At 42.1% G+C, this 20,055-nt stretch overlaps 2 protein-coding genes across 2 annotated transcripts in view; one reads left to right on the forward strand and one right to left on the reverse strand.

Moving 5' to 3' along the window:
* Nucleotides 1–968: 968 nt before the first annotated feature.
* The window catches only part of acbd6 (acyl-CoA binding domain containing 6), a 34,813-nt gene continuing 15,726 nt past the window's right edge, over nt 969–20,055 (reverse strand). The window contains exons 7-8 of the mRNA XM_084354778.1: nt 4,760–4,790; nt 969–1,798 (exon numbers count right to left, since the gene is read on the reverse strand). Coding sequence (XP_084210904.1) covers nt 1,644–1,798; nt 4,760–4,790 — 186 coding nt within the window. The 3' untranslated portion in view covers nt 969–1,643. The remainder of the gene's footprint in view (nt 1,799–4,759; nt 4,791–20,055) is intronic.
* Nucleotides 13,916–20,055, forward strand: part of xpr1a (xenotropic and polytropic retrovirus receptor 1a) — a 93,116-nt gene continuing 86,976 nt past the window's right edge. The window contains exon 1 of the mRNA XM_084354774.1: nt 13,916–13,919. The gene's annotated coding sequence lies outside the window, so the exon portion shown is untranslated. The remainder of the gene's footprint in view (nt 13,920–20,055) is intronic.

A 20,055-nucleotide genomic window follows, 5' to 3' on the forward strand; every position in this document is an offset into this window, starting at 1 on the left:
ATTGAATTGTGCTCAATTTTGACTGTTTTCTGAGTGTTTTCTCACTTTTAGACTACACGAATAGTCAAACATCAGGGAAATATTCTTATCGTGTTTTAATATGTTGCATAGTTACTATTTCCATGCATGCGTTATTTTGACTGCACTCTTTTACATACAGGCCAAAGAAAAAGAGTCTCAGTGGATTTGCATTAGTTCTCATTTGTATTGTAGCAAAACACTTTGTTGGACTTTCAGCAAGATCGTGTTGTTTGCTACCTTCTAGGCAGGCCGGTACCAGACCTGGTCGGGGATACCGTTTGTGTGTTCCTCCAAGATTTTCTTCAGTAATCTTGCTTTCATTTTTTTCCATCTTCTCAGCTGCTTTGTGGGTAATGCTTTGCCTTATTTGGTTGTGTTTTTGTAAAGCAAATCACAGAAGTTTGTTCTGATTTTGTTATAAAATGTCCGTCTTCAATACCACATTGATCACTAAGGTGGGGTGTGAGTTTAGTTGGTTTTACTAGTACAACTACTACCACTGCAAACATGAGGTGTGTGTTTGTGCAATGGGTGTTAAAGTAGTTTGTAATCTGATGTTGACTGTAAATTATCTTTTTGTTTTGGATTATTTTCTTGGCCTTTAATCCTTTATTTTTTATTTTATTTTTTTATAGGACAGCTAGGAGAGTAAGACAGGAAGGCGGGGAGAGAGAGAGGAGATGACACCAAGGACATTACATTAAAATCTGGACAGTGTTGGAGACGGAGCCCCATTCACTCCCATGAAAGCTGCTCAGTGGTGCATAAAGCTAAAATGGCTCAACTTCCAGGCTATAAAATAACCTGGATCTTCCGTGTTGCGGGACCCACAGAGCATAGGGCATAGAGGCTGACTCGGCCTCCGTACATGGGGTCCATGTTCCAACATGTGAGCTATCAGAGCCCGCACTGTAAGTTATCTAACAAACAGACAACAAGTCAAAGGGAACAGATTTGTTGAAGCCTTTAATGAGATAAATGACAAATGATCAAAGCATTCCTTGAAAGTAACACAATTGAGTCATGATCAAATGGTCAGAGAGGGCTGACCCAGACTAAAAGTCCTGGCTGGTTGTCAGACTTGGGCAGTAGAGGGGGTGATATGTATAAAATCATCTATTACAGAATGTAATTTTATATCATGATAACAATATATCATATACTGTGATTTGACCGTTACCCCGTTTCTAGATAAAATATGTGGACTGGAATGTCTGTTATTGGTTCCTCGAGTGATTTAAATACCTGACAAATCCACATATTTCATCTCACTGATGCACAAATCCTGTCATTCCAATAATACCAATAAGCAGTCCTGCTCAGAGGAGATATTTAAATCTCAACCAGTTACAGTAACTGTCATATCACCCAACCCTACTGGGCATATAAAGTCAATATACAGTATTTAGAATAAATGAAAATACATGTGGTGTGCTTCATTTCATGAGTCTTATCAAATGGAAGGGCTCATGTTAACACCCTGTAGCTCCAAATAGCCAATGAAATCAAACTCACCTCAAGTATTTGGAAATAAAGTCAAATAAAACTTATGCAATCCAGCTGGGGATGAACAAGGGGAGACAAGGACAGGGGCAGGGATCGGGTGGTGGCAGGTGGGTGACCTAGCCTTTCGGAGCAGTGTACTGACGCAGGAGAGAGGAGATGGCGCTTGATTCAGTGACCTCCTCAGGGAGAGAGCCCTCCATGTCTTTGATGGACGGGTCGGCTCCAGCGTTCAGCAGGAGCTCCACGATGTCGGCAAACTCGCACGCCGATGCTACGAAAGGAAGAGGGAAATAACAGCAGAGTTAGGATGAGAAGAAGACTGAAGGAGTAAGAGGACATAGGGCAACTTTCCAGTGAAATATTCATGGTTCCCAGATGATGTATCCCAACGACTTTGATTCCAATGACTTTTACTCTAGGGTCATTAGGTTCACATTTGTGAGTTATTTCAACAACTTCTGGATGGATTGCCACAAAACGTGATGCAGACATTCTTGTAATAACTTTGGTGATTCCATAAGTTTGTATCTGGCACCATCAACAGATCAATGTGCCCAGTAGAGTATGGATACCCGACCCACATCAAACGGGTACCAACATGCCGGGCTCCGACAAAGATTTAGAAATTATGTCCAGTTTGGGTTTGTTCAGTTGGCTTTATTTGATAGGACAGGCAAAGGGGGGCAGGGAACGAGGAGAGAGAGGGAGGGCCACAGGTTGAAATCAAACCCCTGGCTACTGTGGCAAGGACACAGCCTCTGTAAATGGGCCTCATGCTCAAACTGAGCTCCTGGGCACCCCAGATGCTGTTTTGCGTAAAACACAGTCATCTACATTGTACATGTCTGTAATCAGGGTAAACAGGTGACCTGTAACTGCATGACAGGGAAACACTCTGTGCATCAGCTTACATCATCTGCGCCAGAAAAACAGATCACGTGTTGCGTTCGGGTCGGACTACATTACTACTCTCTTGGACAGAAAGATGCGGCCTGAACTGCACTCCAGTGTCCAATACTTTGGTATATGACAAATCCCTGCAAATTAAATTACAGTACCTGTGTTTTATGCTTAGTGCTAATTAGCGATTGTTAGTGTGCCAACACGCTAAATTAAGACTGTAAACATGGTAAATGTTATACCTGTTAAACATCAACATGTTAAAGCAGCATTATGTAACTTTTTTAACTTAAATAACAGCTTCAAAATCATTTAGATGGTACAGTGTGTTGTAATAGGGTGAATGGTGTCTCTGTCTCAGCCACTCCGCCCCCCCAGCACTTGTTTATGCACTATGTAACTTCAGTGAGAGGGTAGGATCACAGCGTTACATACATGTTTACTTCAACTTCAGTTTTCAACACATAATATTGTTATAACGTGATGGGTTTGGTTTGTAGTTAGCACCTACATTACGTCTGACAAATTATTACAGACCTGGGATTTGTATTTACGACAGTGGTGTTGCACTCTGTGGGGGGTGCCCATGATGCTAACATGACTGTACACTCCTGTTGAAACTATGGACTGTTGTTATACTGTGTAACATTTTTCTTATCTGGATAAATACCATAATTGTGAATTTGATGGATTACTACTGCTGTTATAATGGTGTGAACCAGGTTTGAGTAAATTTGACTCTTCTGCGTACTATAGTTTAATAAAGTCTGTACAGTGCTGCAGTTAATGAAAAGCCCATCTGCAGGCCCAGCACTGACACTGGCCTGGACCTGTGCTTCTCTCAAACACTTCATTTCTGCCCCATTGGCAATTTGTGCCCCACTAAAAGGGTCTTCTCTCTCTCTGTGTAAGGGGGGGGAAGAAGAGGGGGAGGCTTGCACTTTCTTAACCCAGTTAGCAGGTCCCTGCTTTCCTGATGCACCTCTCGGCCCTCTGGCACCTTGCCCCCCCTCATCTCCTCTCTCTTGTTCTGAGTGCTCTTCTCTGTCGGTGTCAATCGCTCACTCCTTTTAAAGAGCCGGCTGTGTGCTGCGCCATGATCGCTGATGTCAGCAGCTGCGGTGATTGACAGTCAGGCCTTTTAACCTCCAGCCCAGGGGTGGCTGGCGAGCTGGCTGGCAGGAGTGTGTGTGCATGAGATATGATGATACATCGGAATGCATGGGTATGTGTGTGTGTGTGTGTGTAAGCAAGTGTGTGTGTCTATGAAAAGCGTGAGGCGTGTGAGTGTCAAACACTATAAGAAAGCACTTATCTTACAGCCAAATCAGACTAACAAAGCTTGGCTTATTTTTCCAGCCACGCTTGCAGTCCTCCTCTTGTTGCTCTAAACAGTATTTTATTTAGCCAGTGGCGTGCGTGTGTGTACGCGTGGAGGGTGTCTCGCCTGGGCCTTGAGCTGTAAAAAGTGGCTGGCCCTCGGGGGAGCCGTAGAGGAGGAGAACAATTTATGGTGAGCAGTAAACCCTCAATTAATCACTTGCCAGCCACTGTGGCCCTGTGCAAAGAGAGGTGGGAATGAATTTTCATTCTCTGCTATTTGTCTCTTGGAGTTCATCGCTTATGTTTATTAGTCATCTTTTTATGCCCCATCCTCGGGGCTTCCTCTGCTGCTGAGAGCGTGTGTGTTTGTGTGTGTGCAGTTTGCCGGTGGGTGATGCAACATGCCCACTCCAAAGCCACCAACAGATGGTCCAGCCTCACACACACACACACACACTCAGAGGCTCAGAGGACAGGGGAACCGCCCCTCAGGGACGTGTGTGCTGGGGCACGAGAGGGTCAGGGGAGTCTAAGGACCAGTGCTGATTTCCTCTGGGAGGCCTGGCGATTATTACACACACACACGCAGAACAAAACCAGACAGGCATCCACACATACATACCAAAGGACGCACACTCACAGGCACCCACAGGATACAACAGAGAGGAATAAAAAAGAAACTGGGTGAAAGAAACTGTAGAACATAAATATGAGGAATGGAAGAGAGAGAGTGCGAGGAAGAGGAGGCAAGGATGACAAATTTGAGACAAATGTGGGCAAAGAGAGGGTGTGCACAGGAAACAAGGTGCTATATATAAATAGAGTGCACACACAGACGACATAATGATGTCAGTGTATGGGAAATGTGGATGGTTTCGTCCGAAAATGAAATATTCACCGTTTGAAAAATAGACTCATACACTTACAAAAAGCTTTATAGCAGAAAAAAGAAAATATATTGTGCATTTTTTCAAGCATTTTTAGAGAATAATAAAAGAGGCCTTCTTACCATAATGTAGCGCTGTTTGTCCTTCATTATCCTGTAAGACAAAAACAAGTCTTCACATCAACAGACCTGCGCCCAGTGGGAGAATAAAATACCCCAGGGAGTGCAAATTCAAAAAAATATCAGAAATTAAATATAAATCGCATTTTTGCGTGTAAGAGAAATTTCATTACTTTGCCCAAAGTTCCCAGGAAAACTTTCAGCTACTAGAACACCAATTACCTCCTACTTGTTGGTTGTGGACGCAGGGTGCTGTGTTTTCATTGTACCAAAAGGTGGATTATGAGAAGATGAGATATTGATTTGAGAAACATGTGACCTGCAAAATCAAATCTTTCAACTTGACTTCCAGCTTTGATCAACCTGAACCAACGAACTGCTGAAACTCAGCATATTACAGCGGTGGTGCCTCCAGCATCACGTATCTAAACTCCAACATCAGACGAGTGACAGCCCCAGAATCTATATCGGGTGCAAAATGAACTTTTTGCCCACTGGTGACTGGCTAGTGAATGTTCAAAATTTACCAGCCACCCAATAGAATACAATTGTTTATTTGGCTGGTGAATGAAGCAAAATCGACTAGACACTTGCATGTTTACCAGCATTTGGCTGATCTCAACCCTTTTGAACTTTTATGCACATTCAGCAATAGTATAGCATGATTAAAAAACAAACAAACTGAACCTTGAATCTGTCAGTGTTTATAGTGGACTTTAATGTGGACTCTTTTTGCCAGCAATTGTTGTGATTGCAGCCATGTTTCCAGCTGTTTGTCCACACGTCCAGTGTAGTTCTTTGCACCAAGTGTTAGAAGTGTCAGAAATCCCTGAGATCCCAGACTTGGAATTAGAGCCTGAAGGCTGAAGTGAGTGTCTCTCTTCCACTCCACATATTTTTTCTAATTATAATTTTCTAATTTCTAATTCTAATTCTAATCATTTATCAAAACAAACGTTGATATTAAAACCAAAAGTTTGGCTTCAACATAATTGTTAATTTAGTTTGTTTTCATGAGATTTGTTGACAATAAGAAAAATATAGAATTTTTACAGTTTTATCTTTGTGATGAATTAACCGTGAAGGCTATACAACCCTGACAACCCTGAGCAGTTTAGGGACAATGGAGAGATGACTGAGTGTCGGAGGGTGACCAGAAAATCCTAGGTGGTCTTTCATCTGCACACGTGTTAGTGGGTGCGTGTGTGTGCCGGTTGATATGTGGGTGTGTGTAAAAATGATACTTGGGTTCAAAGGGTCAATGGTAAAGATATATTTCTTCTTAGAAATGTGGATTGGGGACACACCATGCGTGTGTGTGTGTGTGTGTGTGTGTGTGTGTGTGTGTGTGTGTGTGTGTGTGTGTGTGTGCAGGTGAAATAAGACACAATATATGACAGGCATCATCAACAGGAGATTCAGCTCTTAATCACTGTTCCAGCCTGCCTTTGCACCTCATAATGATGATAAATGGTCAAACTGTTGCCTCCATTCTCCGTTGTTGAGCCAAGAACAAAAGGTTTCAAACTCTCAGAGGCAGATTAAAAGCCAGCAGGCGCAGTGACATTTCTTTCAGTGCCGAAAAATGTCACTGCGGTGGAAATACTTCCAAATTACTCAAACTGTTATGGTGAAATTATTCATTAGGCTCTCCACCTTTGCCCTTCTAACAGAACATCCTCTCAGGAACCTTCTTCTTTTGGTTACCTCCATGTCCTTTCTCTTCTCTCTTCCAATCCTTCCTCCTCTTCTTCTTCTGACCTCTCTCTCCACCTAACCACACCTCCCTCATCTCTTTTCTTTCATCATCTCACCCACCGTCACCCTTCCTTTTCCTCTACATCCACCTCTCTCTCTGTTTCCATTCAGTCTTCTCTTCAGTCTTATTCCTTTTCAATCCCTCCTTCCCCTTTTCCTTCTCCGTCCCTTTCCTGTCTTCCTTCTCTAGCTGGGCCCAGTGCAGAGTGAGCCTATTGTTGTGTTTCTCTCTCCCTCTCTTTCTCTCAAGGGCAGCACTTCAGGGACCTGCTGATTGGATTAGAGCTTTCTATTCCCTCTGGGTGGATCACAGATCACAGATGCAAATCGCCACCAGCGTGGAAAGCGTGCCGTAGTTAACCCAAGACAACAATGCCGTCTGTCTGCGAGTCAAATCGCAACCTGTGATGTGTTGCGTACATTGTGTCTGTCTCTCACAATGATTCAAAAGAGAGGGAGAAAGAGACGGCAGGTAGAACTGTGCGAAACAATTGTGTGGAGGGGGAAATTTTACCTTCCAGGATATTTATGTAAATATAAAAAGAGGGGTGTTCTGCCATATTTAGAAAACCACAAGGAAAAAAACATTTTTCAACACAAATTTTTCTCTTAACACACACACATTCACTTCAGTCACTTTAAACTCAGATCACTTTACCAGAGACATTACATAGACTTGCCTAAACACTGACCCAAAATCAGCCTTTTCCCAAATAGGAACACAGCTGTGTCCCTTGTTGGAAAACTGGTCCCCAACTAACCGTTCTTTAGTCTAATGTCCTCTAATATAGCCTAAATCAGAAACACACACACACACACACACACACACACACACACACACACACACACACACACACAGGTTTACATAGGTCACTTTTGGGGACATTACTAACCTTAACCACCGACCCAAAATCAACTTTTGTCAGCTTTTGTCCCCAGTTGGAAAACCTGTCCCCAGCTAACCGGTCTTTAGTCTAGTGTCCCCTAAAGTAGCCTAAGTCAGACACACACGCACATAATGCATGCACACATACATGCACACAAAGCCTCAGCACAATGAGACAGTGACAGATGTTTACAGCCGGGGCCAAGTGAAAGACCTTGATGCACACAAATACATACAGTCATAATTAAAGTGTAAGGGGTTTAAGCCCTAATCTAAAGCGGTCGCTAATCTGCAGTCCGTTGTTCAACAAGCACACACACGCACGCGCGCACACACACACACACACACACACACACACACAGTAAAGTAAGAATGAGTATGTGTAAAAAAATGCGCCTTACCTAACATTCAGTACAAAACTGACAGATGACGGAAGAGAGAAACTACAGATACACCTGCATGTTTGTGGGGAAATATGGTGAGCGTACGTGCACAGCGTACATGCTTCGTGCATGTTCATGTGAGGGGTCAGCGGCCTGTCCTCTCAGCGTTCCCTAATGCCCCTGCGTCCTGGACGGAGGCTTGATGGAATCACAGGAAATTGGATTGTCTTCCATTTGCTTTGGAGGCAGCCTGGAAGAGACACTCCCTCCCCTCCCATCCCACCCCCATCCCACCACTCACCCCCAATACCTGCAATACCCCCTGTTCCCATCCCATTACTGAGGCATGTCGCACCGAACCCCTTGCTTTTACATGTCATCCAAAGTTTCCCCTTGCGGTGCAGAAATGCTGGGCTGGATGTCAGCAGAGTGCTCAATAAAGCAGCCGCTTGCACAATACCACCACTAGCAGCAGCAGCAGCAGCAGAGATCCAGCACTGTGTAGTGTATCACCCTAATGGGGTGGAGCAATATGCTTAGGAGCAGCATGGATAGGGATTGATCTATTAGTACAATTGCAGTTTTGCTGAATTTAAGTCGCACCGATCTATCATTTCTACCACACGAATGATGTGAAGCAAGATGGATGGACGAAAAAGACAGCAGATCAAGGATGTGGAGACATATGAGCACATAGTTTCTCTTTCTTTGGACTAGTTAGAGTATTATTTCAGATCTATAAAGGAATAAAACAAAAAAAAATAAGACAGACACTAAATGACTATGTCTACATATTTGTGTCTTGTTCAGTCAAATTATCTGTGAAGAGTTCAGGAACGACCATGCAACCCAGAGTCAGACTGACAATAAAACATTAACCGTGCAGTAACTCTGTTTATCTGCAGGGAACACACAATGGGACTGTCACAGATGCTCGCTTCTGGAAAGTGCTTTAACTTGTTTTTCTCCAGTCTGCCTTTGTAAACCTCAAACAACAGGGCAAGAAAACTCCACCCGAGCTGTTTGACACCAGCACTGAGTGGAGGGATCAAGAGCATATCAGAGCTGGAAAGTTAACTCTGTCTGGGGACACAAATAGGGCAGAGGTCCCTTGAGTCATTCTTTGTTCGAAACTAGGTCTGCATTTCACTGTTTGTCTGTGTCCAAGCCAGAAAGTAGACTGTGGCCTGAGTTTAAAGGTATCTTCAAATCCAACACCAGCTTTTCTTAAAAGAAAAAGCAAGAAAAATGCTATCTGTGTCGCCCTGTTTGTTCTGTGTGGCATCTTTCTACCATCTATTAATTAGTAAGAATTGTGTTATTTTCAATAGTAACTATAATTAAAGCGGTACAGAACATTATTGGCACACAATGCCTTCATCAATGTCTTTCAGTAACAAATGTTTTGTCTGGAATAGAAAAAATACTACTTAAAAGGTGCTGGAATTTAGCATCAATAAATCATGACTACAGTCATTTTGAGACATTAGTGTAATTACTGTAAACAATCAAGTCCTTAATCAAGATGATTGGCATTCATCTTGGCGACATCACAAAACAAGAGGAGCGTTTTAGTCTTTTAGAAGGAGCAGCAGAACAATTTCAGAGTTTTTTGTGACGGGGGAGATGAGTGGATTATCTGCAAATCTGAAAGAAAAACTTCCAACATGTTTCTTAAAAAGGTGCAACCATTACAGCTGAATATAAAAAGGCTAATGTAGTTTCTCTAATGACCACTCGCTGACTGTATTAAAATACGCATAAAGGCTTCTCTCTTTTTGTTCTGCAAATCGAACACATGCTCTGCATGGAACTTAAACTCTGCTAGATCTCTTTCTTTCTCACTATCATATACTCTCTTCAGCAAACTTTCTCTGGCCTTTTCTTCTTCTCTTTTTGTCCCCGCCTCCCCCCTTTTATCCCCTTACTGTCCCTGACAGCAACATTAAACAAGTGGGGAAAAATGGACAAGCAATTATGATTTATGATCAATGCGCTCAGCAGCTGCTGACTTTTATAATGACAGTGGTCGGGGGAGGGAGAGAGAGGGAATGAGTGTGTGTGTGTGTGTGTGTGTGTGTGTGTGTGTGTGTGTGTGTGTGTGTATCAGTCTCCGGGGTGCGTGTGGGGAAGATGAGGGGTGAATCGATAGGCGACTGGGATCATTGGTATGCAGATTCCAGCAGATAGCATTATGATGAGCAGGTGCCATTAATCAGAGAGCAGAACACAGATCTGAGTAAGATGGAGGAGACGAAGACCTCCTTCATCAGGTCCCATCTGTAACTGGAGCAGCTACAGTGGCACCAACATCATGGATCAGACAGAACAAACTTACAGCACCGTATTGGTGATTATGCACTTTTTAAGTTTTTGTTGACTATAAATAGCATTTTACAAGTGCATACAATAGGATATATTTTTGGAGCTTTTGTTTTGTTGCATGAAGTCATGCAGGTGTCAGAATAGCGAGAAAATCAACTTGCAGCCACTTGACGTATGTTATCTATTAGGGATGAGCTAATACACCATTATCTGCATCTGTTCAACCAACTGAATTATCTATATCTGTATCCATACTCAGAATAGGTGAGGTTTGAACCAGGAGTGGGTGGGACTGACCGGAGTTTGTTAATTATCTCCACCAAGGAGGTTATGTTTGTTTGTTGGCAAGATTGAATAAAAACTACTGAACAGATTTCAATGAAACATGAAGGGAGGATGGGTCTTGGCCCAGAATAGACCCCATTAACTTTTAGTTCAGATCCAGATAAAAGGGACAGATCCAGGAATTTTTCTCACACTTTTTTTAACATTGCGAGATAGGGCGTTTTACAAAATTTAAAAACGTGTTACACAGCAGCTTATTCATGTGTAATGTGAACTAAAGATGATTATAATGAATGCACATGCAGAATCATCACTGAAATCCCTTGAGGCAGCTACAAAGCTATCACACAAACACATGTACATGCACGAGTCTGCCCTATGTTTGCTGTGTATAGCTCTGTGTGTTTGTGTGTGTGAGAGCCGGGAAGGCCCCCTGTGTTAAAAGGATCTGCAGACCGGGGCCAGCCCTAATTGAATCTGGGTCTCCTCTCTGAGCAGGGAGAGGTAACCTTGCCACTCAGCGTGTGAGCACTGCCACCCACGGTCAAATTAGCCTGACGCCAAAACTCGCTGTCCTTCACACAGCCTGGGAGTGTCCTTCAGTGCCCCGGTGGTCCCCGATCCCTTCCACCCCGCTTACACCCATCGCTGCCATCACAACCTCATAGTTTGGTGAGGAAATCCAGAATGAGTCACAGGTCCAGAGCTGACAGAGGTCCTGGAGGATGCCAGGGATTATAGAGATTTATTGTGTCAGAGTTGAAGAGGCCGAAAAGTGTGATACACCTGATTTCAGCACAGGTCGCCCACCCCAAAACAACTCCTGAACAAACGCTAACATGAGTATCTAAAGCCATGCTAAATCTTGGCCTCCTTTAAAAGCCTACACGTTTACCCACAATACTCACACCAGACAAAAGAAGCCTCCCTTTTCCTTTAAATCTCTCTCTTCTCTCCAACCCTGTTCTCGTCATGCACATCTTTCCTCCCCTCCCCGTGTCGCCACGCTCGTTTGTTCCCGTGGGACACCTTAGCCTCCATTAAAGCCATCAGAGAGGAGGATAGGGTTGAGACTAAGAATTAACATCGCCCGAGGCCCCCGTCTGTCCTCCTGCGGCTCATCGATGATGTTTAAAAAGAAATATATGAAATAAATAAATACATAAAAGAGTGTAATCTGAAAATCAATGGCCAGGCGGCGGGGGCTGCGGCTGAGGCATTTGGAGTGAGGGACTCATAAAGCTGAGTACTGCGGGAGACTGATGGAAGGCAAAACACTTACTTTGTTTATTCTCTCTCCTCACCCCCGTCCCCTCCCCTTGCTGTCTGTATCCAGCTCTCACTCTCTCACTCCTCACTCCCCCCTCTTTCTGTCTGAAATGGTCGAGGACAGCTTTAATGCTCCTGACAATTTATGTGGATGGTTAAGAACGATGGAAATCAAATAGTTGAGTGTAGGCAAGGCCCAGTGAGTGGCCAATAAGAAAGAAACAACAGCTGATGATGGCAAAGAGGACTGTTACCTGCTGGAATGGCTCTTTAGGCTGCACTATTACTGTCAAGTCGCTGGCTCTTTTCTGAGTGCTCATATTATAGATTCATAACTGTATCTATGTCCAATAGGCCCTTTTAACACAGCGCGGCAACAGCTCTCATTTCATCGAGTCGAGCTAATGTGCAGCAAGTACTAAACATGAATCCTGTAAGAGCACCTTACAGTGTGACTTGTAAAATGTCAAGTGGTGTGTGTGTGTGTGCCTATGGTGCCTTTTATGTGTGTGTATTATACTTTTCTGAGGTGTGTCCCGATTCCTTTTTGCCTGAAAATGGCAACCTTTTAAAGAACTGCCTGACAGATTTAATCATCCAAAAGAAAAACAAATAAACATCAGAAATGCTAAAAGAAACTTGGCTAAATGCAGGAGCAATAAATTCTCCTTGTGCGGCTGCCGTATTCAGGAGATCATGTGATCATGTGAGCTCGCAAATCCATCTCGCCAGGCTTTAAGCGATGTGCTTGTGGCTGAGCACAGAGGCGTTGAACCAATCAGTGTTCTTTGAGGAACTACTACCAGCTACGGGGGTGATTATGGTGTGACGACCAGCGAGAGAAAGGACCGTTCATTCGAAAACGACAATGGCGGCTCCTCAAGAGGTCAGCTTAGGTGCTGCTAGCATCTATCAAAACTGGAGAGTTAATTTGTTAAAAGAAGAGCAAAGAATGGTCCCAAGGTTTTTCTTGATGGAGAAGATGTTGTCTCTCTTCTACCGACTGACTACCTTTAAAGTTTGATTTACCAACTGGCTCCTCTGGTGGTAACGCTCTCCTGCTGTTACTCTGATTTGGTCTGTTTTGAAGCAGTCATCTTGGCTTGTAGGAGCCAGGTGTGACTATATTTGTAGGGTGGAGCTGGGGAGGATACTGACTGGATCTGACTAAGAATCCAAGACACGTCTGGGTCTGAAAGGTAGCCATACTCTAAAGCATACCCTACTTTAACGTCTATTTTACTCTAAATGGAACAAGAGAGACCAACACCAGGCAAGCACGCCAAGAATGCGTCTGAACACCGCCAACTTTGCACTATTAGCGTTAGCTAATAAGGAATTTCCAATGGGGATGACCGGCCTGATTTGAGCTAGCCGCGAGCTATAGTTCACTAAATCAACATTACCATTACACTGCTGGTAGATGATGTTGTCCGCCAAAGAAATTGAATGTTTTTGTAAACATAAATGACAAAATCTCAGAAAGATTGATTGTATTGGGAACTGATTTTGAATAAAATCTTGAAATTGGCTATGCTTTGTCCGACTCGCTCGTCTTATCTGACCGGTACAACAAGTGAACAAAGCTAGTGGAAGCTCGCTTACTTGCCTTGTTACATTCCCCGTGCCATAGTATAAACAATAAAATATTAAACAAATCAACATTGTGTGAAAATATATATTGTTATATCGCCCAAATCTAACAAGTATCCATCTTATATCTTTGTTTACCCGCACTATTTCTCTCTCCATCCTATTTTACTCTCTGATTCCTTGATAATTTCCGTCTTCTTACTTTCCCACCTTGCTGGCTTCTTCTTCTTAAAGACCCTATACATTCTGGGGAGGTTGCACAATTACAAACACACACACACACAAACACACGGACATACACACACGCAAACACACATGCGCACACACAATTATGACGAATCTGGCTGGATATTTGTTATGACTGGCCTGACTGAGCCATTAGTTATAGGAGGCAGTGCTGGGAAAGGGGAGGGATACAAACGTGTAATAATGCCTCCACCATAGAATTTCAATCAACCACCATGGTGTGTGTGTGTGTGTGTGTGTGTGTGTGTGTGTGTTTAGCACTTTGATCACACAAGTAGTTGACACCACAGCAGAGGACACAGATGAGAGGGTTCAGTGTTGGCAACAACAGCAGACCGAGCTTGAATTCAAAAAGCTCTAAAATGCCACAGTAGAGCTGTGCATTTAATTTTTTGATGAATGTTGCAACTTCAGTATGATATATAATGAATATCGATAAGGTTTATTATGCTCTTTCATGAGAAATGTGCATGAACAGATGCTAATGCTTCAGATTTGTTCATTTTGATTAAAATGAAATATTTTCCCTGACATGCTTTTTGATTTGTGAGCTGAGGATTTGGCACAAACTGAGAAAACTTTATGGCAGCCGTCTTAAACACTTTGAGAAAAAAAGGCAGTCTTATGCTATTTGGTAATTGCAGTGGTCCATATTTATAAAGTCTGACGTTTTATATTTGTACCATTCATTCAACATGCAGTACATCTGCACTATTTCAGAGCGACACTGGATTATTAAACTACTAGAGTGGCAGAAATGTTCAAACGTAAGAGTTTGCAGCTTGACTCTTTTATCAGATTTAATAACAAGATCAAGATTGATTTAAGATTGCACTATCTTTGGGTCTCATTGGGCACCGGAAAACTGTGATAGGCATTTTTCACTATTTTTGGATGTTTTACAGGCTCACAGATTAATTGATTACATTTAATAGATTGACTTATGATGAAAATAGCTATTGGCTGTAGCCTGAACTGGTGAAGCAGCCTTGGCTTTAACCGTGAATTTACCTCAAGATGATATTAACACTTTATTATTCACATCAGCTAAACAAACATTTTGATTGGATCCTAAAAATCTGGATATTAAAGAATTGTCACCAAGCTCTGCATTGTGTGTGACACTTCAAAAATGTACATGTCAGAGCTCTGTGTTAAATGAACTACAGTATGTATCGAACACTGTTGCTACAGGTATCTGCCTATTGAACTTTAATGTCTCGTCACTTATCAGCCAACATTTACGGTGATATCTTCATTATCTCATATCTGATGGTATATCAGCCTGGCTGACTTATTGAGCAAGATCTAGAAGTTCACAATGGACATTGAAAATACGACTGTTTACTTCATCAGTGTTATGAAATATAATGATTTATTTTATTATAAAATATTGCAAATTATGTTCAGAGCAAAATCAAACTCACTCTCTGACAACAAGAGAGTAAAACAGTTGGGGGGTCACACGCAGTCATTATTCAGCGTCTGACTCCATTATACAGGCGAGTCCACCCACACAGCTCACATCGATATCAAATCAGTGGATCCATACCTTAAAAGAGAGTTTGCCATTACAAATCAGCCATGCTGTCTTCTATATACAGAGCGCCCTCTATGTGTTTTACACACAGGCCAACAAACACAAACTGTAGACTTTGTGAGATTCGGTCTTAGATAATAAAACTGTACATTTTAGGAACGTCAGAGGATACTCCAGTGTGACACACACTGCTCAGATATCCCTGCAGGTTCTACATGCAGACTACGTGTACAAGACTTGTTGTGCTCTCTAGCCACCAATTGTAGGCTGCCCAGTCAGATATTTATTACTATTGATCTAGCTGGTCCTGGCTGGAGACTTTTGTTCTGCCGGCTCGAGGCTCTGACCTCAATTAAGTTATGAATTTCTATCTGATAGACTGGGAGCGCTTGGGGCCTGCCGTGGCCGTGCTACCACGCTGGATTAATTAGAATTAGCGGTGCTGCGAGTCGCCCTCCCCGCCTCATGGATCATGTTGTTTTAATACAAAGTAGAGGCGGAGAGGCGAGGGAGGGATGGAGTGAAGGGGATGGGAGCTCAGGGGGGGGAGAGTGATGAGGAGAGGGGAAAGAGAGAGAGGCAGACAGAAAGGCAAAAAAAAAAAAGCAGGCATGAGTCGAGTAAAAGCATGTGAGACACGTCCATGTTACTTTAAACCTTAACGATGTTTCCTTCCTGGCATTGTGTCTGTGTTGTGTTAACCTGCATCTCACCTGTCCTTCCTCTTTGTCACACTAATCCCACCTTTGTCACTCACCCTCTCAGTGCTCACTCACACATTGTGTAAATCCACTCTGGCCCTGCCTTTTCGACTCCAGTTTCCCTGAACGAGCATGTCCTTCCTCTTAATGCATATCTCCATGGCAACCCTACAGCTTGTTGGGAGGGTTAGAGGAAGGTTTGGGATTTCCTCCTGGAAACCAAAAGTTGTGTGTGTGTGGGATGAGGCTTAACTGTGGGTGTGGGATTACACCGTCTGGACAGAGAATGACCACAGGGAGAACAGACACACACACAAGAACACGTCTAGACCAATGAAAGGACAAAACTCCTCAACTGTAGGTCACACAAAAGGAAACATTATTAATTAAAATCAACAAATATACAAGATTCCCAGATTATGACTGAGTCATCTTTTTTTTTTTTTTTAAAGAAACAGTTTGAGAAACTGGCTTATTTGCTTTCGCTAAGAAGAATTAGATGAGAAGAATGAGACCACTCTCACATCTGTACTGTGAATATGAAACTACAGCCAGACCACAGCAGGGAGAAACACCCAGTCTGGCTCTATAAAAGCTTAATTAAATCTGCCTACTGGCATTTTCACCAATTAGCAAGTTGTATCTTGTTTGTTTAATCTGTACAAAAAGAACTTGTAATGTGTTTTAAAAAAAACAAACTGTTTCTGGCCAAGAAAAAGTCTGGCTGATGCAGCTTTGCATCTTTTTGTCATTTCTCTTCTGTAGCATCTTCTGTGTCTTCTGTAGACAGACAAACTTTGTCGTAAAACATTTTTAACTTAATCAGGTCAGTTACCTGGAATCACAGCTGGATATTGTTGGAAATATTTTGATTTCTGTAAAATGTAAAGATAGAGAAATTGAGGTTCTCTCTTTGATAAAATAGGGATACCGCTTTTTATCTCTCATAGACACTGTAGACATTATGCCCGATAGGTCAGATGACTGAGTCTGTTTAAATTGTATAATTTGGTCATTTCTTATTTTGCTTTTAAAAAAAAAAAAAAAAAAAAAAAAGCATTTTCTTTCCTTATTTAACTAATTGTTCACTTTTTTTCTGGTTTGTTTGATGCCTGGGGCTGCGGTCGGCCAGGGGACCAGACCAAAAAAAAAGTGTTCTGTTTCTGTCTTTTTGAATGTACAACTACGCTGTCAATGCTCAATACAAATATATATTTTTTAAAAATGTATTTTAATAAACATAGATTCAGTACCTATATGAAAATAGCACTTTTCTTCATGACTCACATCCAGGAATATACATTTTTTTTAATTACATATCTTTGATCTGCTTAACAAACCTACTGAACGCCGCTGTTCGATGGTGTGTTAACTCAAAACAGCTGCAGAAGAATTCTGATTAACAAAATACAATCTAAAATGAGCAAATTTGGATCCAAATAATGTAAATTAGATTGAAAAGTTGTTGTTGATATCGTTATGTCGTCAGAAAAATGATCAAAATAAAATCGAAATTTAAACATCTACATTTCCATGTGACAAAAATTCACACGATCTGATTAAAAGCTGTAAAACAGATAACGGAGCCTGTGGTGAGATTATTCTGTCCACAGCAAAATTATGATTAAAATGATATCTGATCAGAATAAATTAAACAGGAATATGAGCTAATATTCGATGCCAGCTATCTGCATATATGTTGGTCATTACCCATAAAAGTTTGATTCAGCACTTTATTCGTAGCGTCTTTAAAACAAAAGATGACCAAACTCTAATTAGTGATGACTTTGTGCTGTGAGATCAGTTTTTTTCACTGATATGATGGAATGTCCTAAACTTAAGCCTCATTAATGCTCTTAAAAACATTCTCGTACACAGAATATAAGTCCAGTGTTTAAGCTTAATTTCCATTATTACGTTAAGTGAGCTTTTACTGCCATCTTTCCCACAGTTTGTGCCGACTGCCCCACTTTCTCTGTGTGTACGAGCTGAGGGAGCAGTGGTGAGGATGGGTGGAGGTGGGGGTGGGGTTTAATGTACAGTAGCAACACCAGGGCCTGAGCTACAATTGGCAGGTGGCAGAGCTGCGATCTGTGTTTTCAAACACACACACACAGCTACCTATTGTCGTCCCTCGCTGCCTTGATCCAGGATTAACTATCAAACGAGCCCTTAATGCAGGTTACCAGGGTTTGGGAACACTTCTCTAAAACAATCAGTTGATTAAATCAAACGATTTTCCTCCTCTGCCAAGCAAATAATAATACTTTTTGTTTAAACTCTCAAGTCCCCCCTCCCTCTTTTTTAATCAACAAATTAAGCATAAATCATGTTTGATCTTTATTTACTGGTTGCTCGGCAGTTGGTAGAGGTCAAGAGAGATTACTGGTCGCTGTAATAGCTTGCAAACAACCCAAACATTCCTCTATTCCTCTCATGAACACACAAACAACCTCCCATACTCTTTGTTTTATGTGACAGACGAATAAAGCAGCCGGTCAAAATGTTATCTTTCTCTAATATTACAGAACGCTACTTATTTCCTTTCCTACGCTTCTTCCTCATGGTCTTTCCTCGCTGACTTAACCCCAAGAAAAACAAAACAAAAGGATGTTCGAGCAGGTTCTAATGAGAAGCATATCGCTCTGTAAGCTTTACACAGTGAGATAATTTGGCATTGCGACAGAGTGGTGTGATTTAGCTGACTATATTTTTCTCTCAGCCACCTCTTTGCCACCTCATAAATCTGCTCCCAGTAACTCCGCTGCAGAGGTCCAGTGTCTTTAAATTTTAACTCATCTTTACAGCCAGCTTCCTCTAACACCTGAGAGACGTGCAGGTGGAAAGGTCCAGATGACATGAATGCACAAGCGCTCCCTTTGAAACATTATCTTAGGTTTAAATTGCTTTACGCACACATATTTGCTCATTTTCAAAAGCAGAACAGGACTGAAAATAATTGAAATACACCTGAAATCTCGAGATTGTTGTCATCTTCTGTCTGTTTGCTGCAATATAAAAGTTTTAAGATAAAAGATTGAATCATTTCGCTCCATGTTTTAATATGAAAAGCGGTAAAATCAGACAAAACTCTAAAAGTCCGGTCAAGTTCAGCCATCCATCATCACTACCTGGCCAAAGATTTATGTTTGCATCTTTGACTGCTGAAAAATCTTGGCACATGGGGAATATTAATTTATACTGTAATGACAGATACACGACTGTAAATACATCTTACAAAAGGACAAAAGCCTCTGTCTATACATCAATCCTCCCTCCTCTGCTGTCATTATCTTGATATGGCTCTAAATCATTAGTGAAGTGTTTTGTAGTTATCCCACTGTTAAGTCTTTTATGAACCATTCGCCGCAAATCCACCCCGTCCCTGTGGGCATTCAAAACAAAAAGGGGCCACGCATGACCACAAAAGAGAAAGTCATTTGTGAAATGTCCTGATTATGTGGGTTGTGCAACGTAAAACAATTTGCCTGATTACTTCCAATTGATTCGGCCTTTACAGTTAAAGCCTCAGCATGCAGCCCGGTGAACTGCACTGTGTCGTGCCTGCTGGGCAGGGAAGAGGAGTAATTTCTCCGATGTGCAGCTGAGCCAGCTTACCGCCGGAGCTAAAGCCTCCTGGATGCTGCTAAACCTCTGGGAGGCTAAAGACTAGGCTAGCTACCAGCTAACTCTGTCTGCTAAAGCTCTGGGGGATTTGTCTGTGGGACAAAGTGAATTAAAGGTGACCTTCTGGACGGGATGGAGAGAGAAGAGAGAATGGCAATAGGGATGCTGGAGATGTCACTTTGGGCCTTTTTTACATGTGCACTTCTAAAACAAAAGGACTTCAAGACTTCCTGGTGGAAGAAAAAGGTTCAGCTCATCTTTGTTCTTCAGCAGAGTGACATATTCAATATGTCAGACTGAACTGGTCTCTGATGGACAGAAACAAGAACACAAACCAACCCTTGTTTCTGAGTTAAGTGTTGTTGAAAAAACGGTGCACTGCATGAATGTTTATGTTCTTCCACCACCTAAAAAAACTCCAGCTCTCCAGTTTAGTAATTAATGTGATTATAGGGGCGTAATCTAATAACGTAATAGATATCTGAAGTCCCGCTCCAGTTCTGGGCAAGTCGCTGTTCCACAATGTATTTTCCCACAGAGGATTTCTTTCATCGATCTTTTGAAGAGCTGAAAGCTAATACTGGTGTTTTCAGTCTATATAACACAGGTCAAAAACTCACGGGAGCTGTTGCTGAATGCAAACAAAACAAATGCTGCTATGTCTTTGATAAGAATGAAACTAGAAC

Source organism: Pagrus pagrus (genome assembly GCF_965226575.1).
Source record: "Pagrus pagrus genome assembly, chromosome: 6".
Taxonomy (NCBI): Eukaryota; Metazoa; Chordata; class Actinopteri; order Spariformes; family Sparidae; genus Pagrus; species Pagrus pagrus.